The following is a 12,455-nucleotide window of genomic DNA, read 5'->3' as shown; positions in this document are numbered from 1 at the left end:
GAGTATTCTATGTCTACAGAGAAAAGTAAATTGTCGTAAACGCCTCACGTCTCACCAGTCTGTACTCACCAATCTAAGACACTGTCTCAATATTCCTCCACTGGACATGTTTTTCTCTGCCTCTAATTCGGCAAAGTTCAACGCACTCGCGAATATCAGTACATCAGCCATTGAAACCAATCGCTGTAAGAAAGTGACAGCTACTTCTACCGGCATCCCCTGGGTGGGCTCGATCACGTCCAGCTCATTCTGGAGGAACAACACATTCAGAGTAAGTGAAGCTAAAAATTTGTTAAGTGGGTAGTTTAGTTGAAAACATTAGTAATAATTCATATTTACATGGTGGACTGTAATGTTATAAAATTGGGATTAAAATGTTGAATAAAAGAAACAAAGATATGGTAACAGCGCTCCAGTCTGTTAACAAACATAGAGTTCAGCTCCGCTAGCAGCGACACGACAGTTCAAATCAAACTACGACTAAGACACTATATCCTAGAAGTCAATAGTTCAAATCCTGTTCTAGTTAAAGCAATTTTGATTCTTTTTACTGATTAGAATTTCCTAAACAGGGTATAAATATTAGTTAATGAAGAACAATGTGTATGAGTTAGGGGTCTAACATTTGGCGATGTCGCCGAGGCCAATAACGGCAGCAGTCCTCCACAGGCGATGATGAGGTTGTCAGCGAGCTGGCTGATGAGGTGCACCGTGTTCACCACGAAGATGGCGTTCTCGCTGCTGTTCACGAAGTCGATCACAGATTTGGTGGAGTGACTGCGCCACACCTAACAAACATCACGTTATTTGGTATGAGCCGAGGCAAGGACTGTTGAAATATAAACTGGTTTATCGTTCTGGCGAAGAAACCACAGGTCAATTAGAACAAACATTGGGGCTAGCAGCTTTCACTAAGCATTGTACTTGTTATGTTTATTCGATGGATTTTTATAGAACATAACCTGTAGTGATAGGTCTGACTTGTTATTCTAAGGTTCATCAGGTATCATTATTGGGTTCTGGCCATTTAGTTTGGAGTTATAAATTATAATTTTAATATTAAAATAAATATTTAGAAAAAGCTTTTGAATATAGCGTTTAAAGTGACAATTAAACATTGCCGTTGGGATACTAAGGACCTCCTCTACAGACAAAAGTTTTTTTACCAGATGTTATTAAGTCAATCATGATAGAATAGTAAAATTGAAAATATATTGGGTGTTGTACCAAATTTAAAATGTTCCTTGTTACATGTCCTAACTCCTACATAACTTATCGCTATAAGCCAGGACTCTAAATGAATTCGTTTAGATTAGGGTTTGACTCTTTGCAAGCAAAAAATTCAACACCTTTGGAAACGCTCTCGTATTCTATACTAATTTCAACTTCTCCCAACAAAACCGTACTTATTTATTTCACTATGAAAAACTGCATTCACATAGTCGTACAGTTCGAAGAACTGGGTCTACCGTTAAAGTTTTTACGGTACTCTAAATTTACGCGAGACCTTACTGACAAGTAATATATTCTCATGTTAAAATATTTACCTGTCACTCACTATCAGAATTAACTACCTTTCGAACATATTCCTCCTGTAGGAATTCTGTGACCTCATTTTTATTGTAAGGAGATGCATGTCTTACCTGGATGTCCGTCTCCAACGAGAACAGAACATCAGACAGTAGTCTTTGGTGTATGTAGGACCAACGGAACTCCGGTATACGGAATGGAGGACGGGTGGGGCCCGGCGAGAACATGGGACGGCTGCACTTTGTTGGACGTTTCTTTTCTGTTTTTAATATTATACTAAGTTATTATCCAATAATTATATGATTAATGATTATAAATTTTTGGACGTTAACATTTTAATTTATATTAATAAATAAAAATTATTCTTAAAGGAGTCATTTTATATTCGCTGTAATTTCTGTTGATTTTGATGAAGACCTATATTTCCTTCTCTTTGGATTTGTAAAGTGTATTCTTGTAAATCCTCTGTAATTTAATAGGTAGTTAACAAAAATATCGGTCCAAGGTTGTCCAGAATCAAAGAAATTAGGAAAGCATGTGGACTATATATAGAGACAAAACGTTGCTTTCAATAGAATTAAACAAAATAATGTCAATTGAATCTTAAAGCCAACTTCATAAAAGAAAATGTATTATATATTTAATATTATGACTCATATTATATTTGTATTTTATATCATAACTTGAGTTACAACTATCATGCTCCTACATATACACTACATCGAAATATACAATATCATAAAATAAAATTCAAAATATATTATTCCTCAAAATATTTAAGTCAGGGATGCTATTTATTTTAATATAATGAACAACGTCAGCAGCATGGAAACAATAATGTGTTACTTATGGTCTATTTCTTTTGTTTTCTTTTGTAATTAAACCAATTTAAAGATGATTCACTTGAAAAAGTCTTTGTGAAATGATGATAAAAATATCAACATACCAAAATGATTCGAGTCCACTTGAGTGCTGGTAGACGCACTGCGCGGTCTCTTCGGTGATGTGGAGGTATTGGTGCCTGTCGAGGCGACGCCCTCGCCCCTATTGCCGTCCTGCTTCATCTCGTTGTCACCCGGTAAGCTGACCCGACGTTTGTCTCTGTCAGTCTCACACATCCTATCTTCCTCCTCTTCTTGCTCCTTTTTATTTGCAAGTGAAATGTTTTCGCTTATTGTTGATATTGGATTAATTTCGGGTGCGTTTTGTTCCATCGGTATCGGTTCGGATTGTGGTCTTTCGCTTTCTTTTTTATCATTTTCTTCTTCCGCTTTGTCGGCGGCCGGCAGCGGTTCTATTTCGGAGATATCTTTGGTAGTGACAATAAAATCTCCATCTAGTGGCAGACCGTTTCCATCGTGCAAAGATTCTGATTCTACAGCTCCTTTGGGACCGTCTGTATCAACGTCAACATCATTTTCATCCTTTGAGGCAGCTTTAGAAATAATATCCATTACTAATTCGCGCGCGATGGCCTCTGCCGCATGTTTTTCGTCTAAAATGTCTTCAATGTCTTGTTCCAAATCATCTCGGCCATTCGGTGTATTCCCTTCAGAGGGTATTCCTCCTGATATGGCCCCCGAGTCAGTGTCATCGTCATTCTTTAATCTCACAGTTTCCAAAGCGACCGTGAGGACGTCATTCACGATGTTTATCGCAATATGTTTTGGATCATCATTTGTAGAATCGTCTGGAATGCTTGAGTTAATCGAGTCAGTCTTATCTAATATTTTTCTAGGACTAGTTGCTTCACTCGGCGTTAAGTACAATTCAGACGGGTCCGATAGTTCAGATTCTCGTTCGTTAGCCAAATTCAAAGCATCGGCGACTCGCTCCGGACTGGCTGTTTCACTAACAGACAGGCTAGAGGGTAGACCTTCACTTTTGTCAGTGTTGTCATCCTTGGCAGCACTGTCACCGACATCCCTAACTGGAATATAATCTAGACTGCCCTGTCTAGTTAATTGTTTCTCAGTTTTGTCCAAATCAGTTCCGATAGTTCCGATTCCGGATTCTGAACTATCTAAAAGTTTGTTTTCTGTAATGGATTCCACCAATTCTGTGTTTGGAGTGAGAACTTCTGATTCGTTTGCTTCTTCATCGACAGCATTTTCAGCTTCTGTATTACTAACGTTATCACAACCTTCTTCATTGGGTTCTTCAGTTTCCACAGTTTTCACAGGACTATGCACTTTACACACTTCACTATACACTACGGAAGTCCGACTTTCATCGATTGGTTTCCTACAACGACAGGATTCTACGTCTCTGAGGGAGAGTCCTTTGCCTATTTCAGTTTGTGCTCCGTGATTGACATTATTCTTTTTATTAGGGACGTCGTCATTTTCCTCCGCATCTGTTGACACTTTACTTTTGACATCTGAGTGTCTGTCCCAGCCGGATATAGTCGAAATGGGTTTCTGTTGCCTCTCTTTCGGATCAGTTATGTTATCTGCGCGTCTTTGTTCATAATGTTCATACATTTGCGCGAATTGGAGTTTGAATTCCTCGTAGGACACCTGTAAAATATTTTTTATTAATTTTCACAACCCACTTTTACTTAAAAATAGCGGAGAAAGGAATAGTGTTTGGGCAAGTTATCTTAGTGTCATACCTTAGAGTGTACGATAGCCAACGTATCAACCCAAACCCTCCACCCGCCGTACTCATGTTTGATGGCATGATGCAGCAACATCCTGAACAGTGAGTACACCATGTCCGATATCTTCTGTTCTTCTGCGTTCTTAGGATGTATATAGGCCATGGCTATTAACCATTCTTGCCATACTGACATTTGTAGCACGGTCCTTCTATTTTCACGATTGTTGCTACACAATAATGTCATATCTGAGAGGAATAATTTCTTAACTTCCAGCAATTGTTCCGTTTGTTTTGATTGACGAATTAATGTGGCGACTACTTTAAGGATCACTGTAGAGAAAAAAAAACAATATTTTCAATAGCACTCGGCAAAAAAAAGCAGATTTAATAACAACTATATATATATAGACATAATCAAGTCGCAACTTCAAGATAACCAGCAGTAGCAAATAATGATACTAACTGGGGTTCTCAAGACGGAAATGTGGCTGTGGTTCAGGATGACTCGTGTAGAGTATCTGTTGTCCGACGTGTTCCGTCAGCAGCTCATATAGAGCGTTGTAAACCGCCAGCGCCAGGGTCTCCCCGGCCGCTGCCAGCCTCGTAGCCAAGAGCGTGTACAGGTTGTGGGGGGACATGACGTCATACTTTCGTCTGAAGGAGGAAAGATATTAAAAAAAGTTTAGATCAAATTTATAATGCAAGTATGGAATTTATAATATCTTCAATGTCATATTTACTTGTGTGTACTTCTGCTGAGGAAGAATCCAAGAAGTTTCAAAGCTTGCAGTCTGATGAGCTGACTCTCTGACGCCAGCAGTTTGAAGATGGTTCTTACTCCGCCCTACAATAACGATAAAATGTTTAATGTACCTCGATCAATCTCAACATAATTTATAAACCCTCGTTATGATTACCTTAGCATCGAAAGCTGGCACCATCGAACTGGGATGTTCAGACATGAGGGAGATCAACATCTGAAGCACGTCGTGGAGGTTCTCGTCCTGAAAACATACAATAACAGCACATATGATATTTAATCGATAAATTAAACGAGTACACGATCTATACAATAGTTGTCGCTTTTAATTGTTATTGTTTTGTCATCGTAAATAATACTGGTTATAAAGAGTGCCTAACGTCATCGCTTCAGCTGCGTTAAGTTGGAAGAATTTTATAAAATACTGTTAAGTTACTTGTTCTTTATATTTATTACAAAAAAAGCAGCTAATGCCACCAATTAGATAAAGGTTAACATGAAGTAAGATCGCAACAATAACAACTATACAATAGTTCACGCTATAATAGCCTTAAGATCTGATAGTGACCTCATGCATGGTGGTGAGGTAGTTAAGCATTGCCTGCAGCTCGTCCTCCTTGACCCCGCTGCCAACCATGATGAGTTGCTTCAGGAACAGCAATATGTAGGCGCGAATCGTTAAGATGTCCTTGTGCTGCGGGCGAGGACCCTCTGGAAAATAAAATGTATTTCACGGTATGAAGATCGTTCATAACAATACATTATTCACTTTTGTTGACGTTTTAGGTTTCTGGATTCCTTATATGGAAACAAAATTCAGTAGTAAGAATAATACCGAAACTGAAATATAGCACTAAATATATAAATTATTAAAAGACAATCAAAGTTTATTAATGTCGAAGGCTACATACCAAGTCCCTTGGGAGTGATTCCGCTTTTCGTTCTCGGGTTCACGACCCAATAGTAATACTTCAAAGTGTGCACGGTTTGCAGGACCGTACTAACTCGTCTCACACTGCCGTATATATGAGCATCTGCCAGAAAGTCCGTGGCTAGGTAGCAGTACAGCCTCGCCTGAACCGCAGCCGGGGTGTGGATCCACAGGGCAGGGTTGAAGAGAATGTGGTCCAGGAGCTGCCACGTGATGAAAGATTGACAGAACGACTGATTAGCAAAGTTTGTGACTGTCCGATGATTGTAGCTGTCGCTTCTCTTGCTTCGGGATTTCCTACATTCTTTTGATATAATTAACCGAGATAAAATAACCTTATCAGGGACCAAAAGTTATTGAACAGGTGGACTAAAAATTACAATTTTTGTCCGTGAAGCTTGAAATTAACTTACTAAGACGCTTTTTAGGATACGACTATGTTCAGAACAAGTAAAGCCTCCATAAAACAAACGGAATTGCAATATATTAATAGAATATACTTTATATTTTACAAATTTTAATTATAACATATTTATGTAATCGTAACAGAGACATAGATACTGAAACTTAACAAATTCGGTAAATTAAAAAATGAAGTAAGAAAGCCTAAATTATTCAATCTCTTTTTGTAACTTCATTGACAAGTTCCATTGTTATAAGTGTAGTGTCTTTAAAATAAGAATTACTATAAATTAAATAAATTATCATTTTATTTCTAAGTATACACATACTAATATCTGAAATATTGCAACTCGCATTTGACCCATAAGCATTTTGCAGTGCATCAAGACGGTGCAGAAACTTATACAACATTGTATGTATTATATTGTGTTCATTGCAACACCGGTTTCATATGAAAGCACAAAATTAAACGATACATAAAATATTCAGATAAAAATAAATAATTGTGAACTAGGTGCAGTAATAACAATATGGAAACAGTCAGAGTGTTCGTTGATATAAATTGGACTGTAAAATATAACACCGAAAATAACAGAATGGGGTGAGAAGCAAGAGTAGCATGCGCTACAACCATCGACTGAGGAAAACCAACAGGGAATATCGTGGCAACACATAATAAAGCATACGTAATGTATTGTTTATTACAATAAAATAATACGTAACAAAGAATAAAACAGTCTGGAAACAAAAGAAACATGCCAGCGGTGAAACAACATCCAGGAGAAAAACAAATTGAACGTCCAAAAGTTATTACGAACTTTTAAATATTCATCATAAAGTATATCAAGTCAATATATCATTATTTATAGATCGATTGTTGTAACACAATTACATTTCCAAATCACAGAAGCGAAGATTTTATTAGAAATTAATAAAACAGTACTGTTTACCAAGTCATTTATTATCTCAATATTGTACGAGTTCTTCCGAGTGTGAGAATAAATCGTTATTAGGTGCTAACGCGAATTTTGTTTTAGAGTATGTTTTGTGGGTGAGAAATTCCACGTTAAATATCGCTAGGGGAATATAATGTGCGGTTTTAAGTTATTTACAGTCGGCAACTGCGCTAATATTAATTTTGTTCCATTAGTGACGTTTTATTACAAAATATTTATTTCACTTACCTGTTTTAATAGAAGATCGCTATTAGGCGAGCAGCAGGTGACGAGGTGTTTGGTGAGATGTAGGAAAGAGGCGAGGGTGTCCGGTGTGAGGTGATCTCGTCCACACCTCGTCAACATGTGGGAGATGACGAGAAAGCCGCGGCACTGCAGCATGTGCTGTTGGACAGTGCTGCAAGACTCCACCAAAGAACACACAAACCCCAACAATTTTGAACTGCAAAGGACAGAAATACAATTTTATAAAGAGTATGTATACTTGTAAGTGTGAGTGCCAAGTCCGATCACAAAAATCTTTTCTCTTTGACCTCCATGACTGTAAGAAGGGAGTTAAGAGAACCTATTTCAGTCATAATCAGTAAAATTGCTGCCGAATTGTTAACTTTGGTATAACAATGCATACATTTTGGAGAAAATCTATGTATCCTAAATAAACACCGAATGTGATCCCTACGATGTGATTTTAACATATTAACAAAAGAATAACTGTAATGAATTTGATTACTTTAGGGATGTTATTATTGGTATCAATTTGGAAGTCATCACACTGCAGATCAAAGGCTAAATAAATATACGGACTTTTTATAGTTAAGGAAAGAGAATTTTATCCAAGTGAACACAAATACACTGTAGGGAGTAGTAAAAAACTTTATTCTTTGATAACAACGACATTTATTTCTCGCTAGTCATTTTGCAGTCCAATGACTCAGATGCAAGGATGTGACGTGCATAACAAATTGTAATGTTTGATACAGGGTGTGTAAAATGTAGAAAAAAATATCTCAGGGAATAGAAGTATGTCTATAGCTTGGAGAACTAGCAACAATTATTGATATCGTTATTTGTAGTACCGCAGGTTTAAAAGTCTTAATTGTACAATTTTAATCTTTTTAAAAACCAAAACAACTGAAGTAAAATTTATCGAACAATAGTGCGTCTAAGGCGAAAGACCGGTACAGATGTTCAGTGTTGTGGAATGAGATTGAAAGATTTATCTTTTTGATATTACTTTTATGTATCTTCTTAGCTAAATGAAATTTTGACAAACTTTCTTAAAATGATTTCCCAGGTTTTAAAGTCTTAATAATAACAGGGGGTAAGAAATCCTACTAATATTATGAATGCTTTAGTTTGTGAGGATGTCTGGATGCTCGCTTACGCCAAAAGTGCTAAACAGATTTTGATGAGTAATGTAACTTGGACAGCAGAATAAGTAAAAGGTTATAACTTGTCCCAAATTCCGCGTCGTCACGGCCGTATTAAGACAAAGTTTTATTGTGTGTCAAGTCATGTCGTGCAGACTATAGATGTCGGTGACGCTTGGCTTTCACATTTATTGTTTTACAAAATGTATACGTTGCTCTCTAACCCTAGTTCCGAGTTTAAACTAGACTTAAACATTTTTGCTCATCCTGAATCGTCACCTTTGATTATTTCATACCTTTTGTGTTTTCATTGACAGTATTTTTTAAAATCAGCTGAGATCTCCCTCACACATTTTTTTTAAAGAATTCTGTACATAAAAGCTCAAAAGTGTTTAATTTTTATATGATAAAAGGAAGCGTAAGTGTCTAAACCCGACACATTGTTATTGTAAAATCAACTTGTATTGTTAATATACTTATGTGGATTTTATTATCGCTTCACGAATTCTAATACAGTTGTACTATTTCATTTATTTATGAAGACCAGATATAAAATAAAAATATGAGTAAATTGAGTTCACAAAGGATAAAAATATCTTTCTAAGAGATTCAGCTATACCTTAAGCAGAGAAACAGATATTTAAATTCGCTGAAATACTATAAATGTATATAAAATTGCAACATAAATACACTGAACGTAATAAATAAAATCGGATTTATACATGCATGTTAATAATATGTAACACAATGTTTGAAATAAATGATAGAGCTACGATCTCTATATAAAAGTAGCAGTTAGTTGTGAGGTTGGTTAGAGATTCTACGAGTATCACGCTACAAGAACAGCGAACGATTCTTACAAGGAAGTTGAATTGTAGGAGAGGACTGTGAGAGCTTTCACTGCCACACAAAAACGCTTAGGACGGGTACTAGGGGAGCAAAGATGGAATCGTTCAAATATGTAAATAGCAAAGTGATAAATACACTGTAATACAATACAATGTAATTGTATTCATATTTTGTGTAATTGTAAACCAAAGAACATAAAACACTCGTATTTCTGGAGTCTCTCGTTGGCGTCTGAGCTCAACGGACATAACAATGACGTCACATATATTTGTTCATATAGAACTGTGTCTATTTTTTATTAACGACTTAAAAAAATGGAAATTTTGATATTCTCGTATATAATCAAAATGACTTTAAAACAATTCGTTCAAAAATAATGTAATAACTGCATGTTGCTGTCTTAGGTGCCTCAGCTTATTGAGTATATTTAGATAGAATCAATCCAATCAATTTTATGATTGTAATTTGCTGTGAAATCCATCTTATTTAAGTACCAAAATGAATAAATGATTCCTGTCTATTATCTTAATTAATACCTAAAATACGCCGAGGCTCGTTCACCACACTCACTCCATAGTAACGAACTATGTTTCGTCAAGTATTATATTCAACCTTCAGCCTTCAGAAATCAAAATCCCCTTGTATTTTATTCGGCACATCACAGGTAACTTTTCACCTCTGTTGGTATTGTTTGTATAATCTTCTAAGAAATTCCAGTTTTAAATCAAAAATCTTCAATGATTCACTCTCAAAATGAACGTCTCATAATAAAGTCTGCGACTGTCTGAGGGCTGTGAAGGTTCACGGTCTTCCGAATATCCTAATCCGTCATAATGCTCTGATTGACAGAACAGACTCCGACAATTAATTCTGGGATCAGGGCTGAAACTTGGTGAATATCTTACACGAAGGTTAAAATAATTATTAACTGCTATGTCATCTCAGACGTTCAAGTGAGCCCATGTTATCCCCTTATTTGCATCTTCCTCTGTAACATTTCGACATATTTCGTATGTTGTCTTAAACGTTTTATGTCGTTTACATCGGCACAGATTGAGATGACGGGAAGGAAAAAGCGCCGAATAAGATTATATATATAGAAAAGTGAGGATAATTTAATAATATATTAACAATAAGGCAAAAGAATATTGAAAGTAAGCATTCAATATGAAATACTATGTTTATAAAATAACTACCTAGTGTGTACAATCTTTAACTACACATTTTAAATATATTCAAATGAAAAACATTTTGAATAACCGTAATTTATATCATTTAATATTCGGAGAAAGCGACTTTTATAATAGTTTAGTTAGTTAAATAGAGTAAGTAACTTGAATAAATCCGTCCGTCTGACCGAGGATGGCACCAGGCAATTAGGAGTTGAGAGGAGTTAGTTATTACCCGACCGACCGGGGATGGTCGGTTAACTTGACGAGCGATTAGGTAACGACATAGAAAACGCATTTAGCCGGGTTCGCGGACCTTCTTACTACGAATATTAATGAAAGGACTAGAACTATGATTTAGTTTGAAAATTTTAGAGCTATTTGGTTAGTTTAGAGTAATAGAAGTGAGGCAGGCAACTCGGGTCTCTTGTTACATAACTATTACTATACATCACGAACGGCAATGATGGGATAAGACAAATTGGCCGTGGGACCAAATGAATAAAACTATGGCTAATTAAATATTTATCATAACAAGAATAAAAAAGACCTATGGAAATATTTATATATGCATGTAATTTTCTACAAATAATTACAGGTATAGTGGGGTTCTCATTGATGACTTAATATATTTAAATCGTACATACCATAGCATGGGGTCTCTCTTGGGGTCAGTGGCGGGCGCGTCATGAGGCAGGTCCAGCTGCGAGAACAGTGGGAACAACACCTGGACTCCTCCTATAGAGTTCAGAGCGCTGTGGATAGAATGGGTGACTACCGCTTTCACTTCCTGAAAATAATTAAAATATTGTTATAAAATGAAACATATATTGGTTTATTGGGAAAAAATAATTTAATTAAACTCTAATAAGTAGAATGAAAATAAATTTGTTTCAATACAATGAATACAGCAGAATAACTCTTGTTATTTAAAATTTTATTTAAGAAGATATAACAGAGGGAGTACCAGGAGGACATGAGATTGTTGGAGTGTCACCTGTAACATGAGGGCGTGAGGTGTGTGCACGAAGTAGGAGACGTTCCCTTTGGGAGCCGACTGGAGACAGAGCTGGCCGTCAGTCGCCACGGGGTTGTACATAAATACAATCGCTGATGATAACTTGCCATCGTATAACACCTGGACCGTTACACATATAAATGAAACAAGTTTAATTTACTTACGAAACGTACACGAATTATTCATCAATTGAATTCTAAATTAATCTTATCTCCCAAAGCAATATATGATCGGAGAGGGAACATTTCATTTGCAAGCTTTCAAAGGCAGACAAGCTCGGCACTATATGCAGGTACATTTAAATTACTCGATAAATATATGGAAATGTTAGTATGGTTAACGACTATTGACTAGTACAGAAGAGTTACTATAAATAAGAATTAACATCACATATAAAAACCCACCAGCAAACATATCAAGCAGTTATTAATACATAGACAGGTGCGGAAACAACATATTAGAAAGCGACCGAACAATAATATACAAACAAACATGCATCACTAAAAATATAATGATTACTGACACCAATCAAACATTAATATTTACCCGTCATGCTATAACATGTAAAATTTGGCACTATCCTGAGCCCAAATTGAACCTTTAACCTTTAGTTTCTCAATAAATAGACCACAAATTAATAATTTGTATATGTTCTGAGATTCAATTAAACTATAAATAATAACCGGGGTTCCAACTCCGTCCTGCGGTTGTCGTGTGTACACAGACGGTATGTACATATTAATAATTTAACGACTGATTAAATTATATTGAACCACACTCATTGACACGTTACGAGATCTCACAACGGAAATATTTTAAAGCGATCACCTGCAGCTGGACATGTAGTTTGATTATAATAGAGGCGATGG

At 36.1% G+C, this 12,455-nt stretch overlaps 1 protein-coding gene across 1 annotated transcript in view; it reads right to left on the bottom strand.

Moving 5' to 3' along the window:
* Positions 1-12,455, bottom strand: part of LOC116774284 (neurobeachin) — a 217,203-nt gene that overhangs the window by 101,537 nt on the left and 103,211 nt on the right. The window contains 13 exon segments of the mRNA XM_061524874.1: positions 70-249; positions 624-788; positions 1,644-1,789; positions 2,477-4,049; positions 4,145-4,461; positions 4,595-4,785; positions 4,872-4,975; positions 5,049-5,135; positions 5,460-5,602; positions 5,803-6,025; positions 7,409-7,622; positions 11,216-11,358; positions 11,566-11,706. Coding sequence (XP_061380858.1) covers positions 70-249; positions 624-788; positions 1,644-1,789; positions 2,477-4,049; positions 4,145-4,461; positions 4,595-4,785; positions 4,872-4,975; positions 5,049-5,135; positions 5,460-5,602; positions 5,803-6,025; positions 7,409-7,622; positions 11,216-11,358; positions 11,566-11,706 — 3,627 coding nt within the window.

Source organism: Danaus plexippus, chromosome 26 (assembly GCF_018135715.1).
Source record: "Danaus plexippus chromosome 26, MEX_DaPlex, whole genome shotgun sequence".
In the NCBI taxonomy this organism is placed as follows: domain Eukaryota; kingdom Metazoa; phylum Arthropoda; class Insecta; order Lepidoptera; family Nymphalidae; genus Danaus; species Danaus plexippus.
The sequence above is the reverse complement of the archived record's forward strand: the minus strand, read 5'-3'. Positions and strand labels throughout refer to the sequence as shown.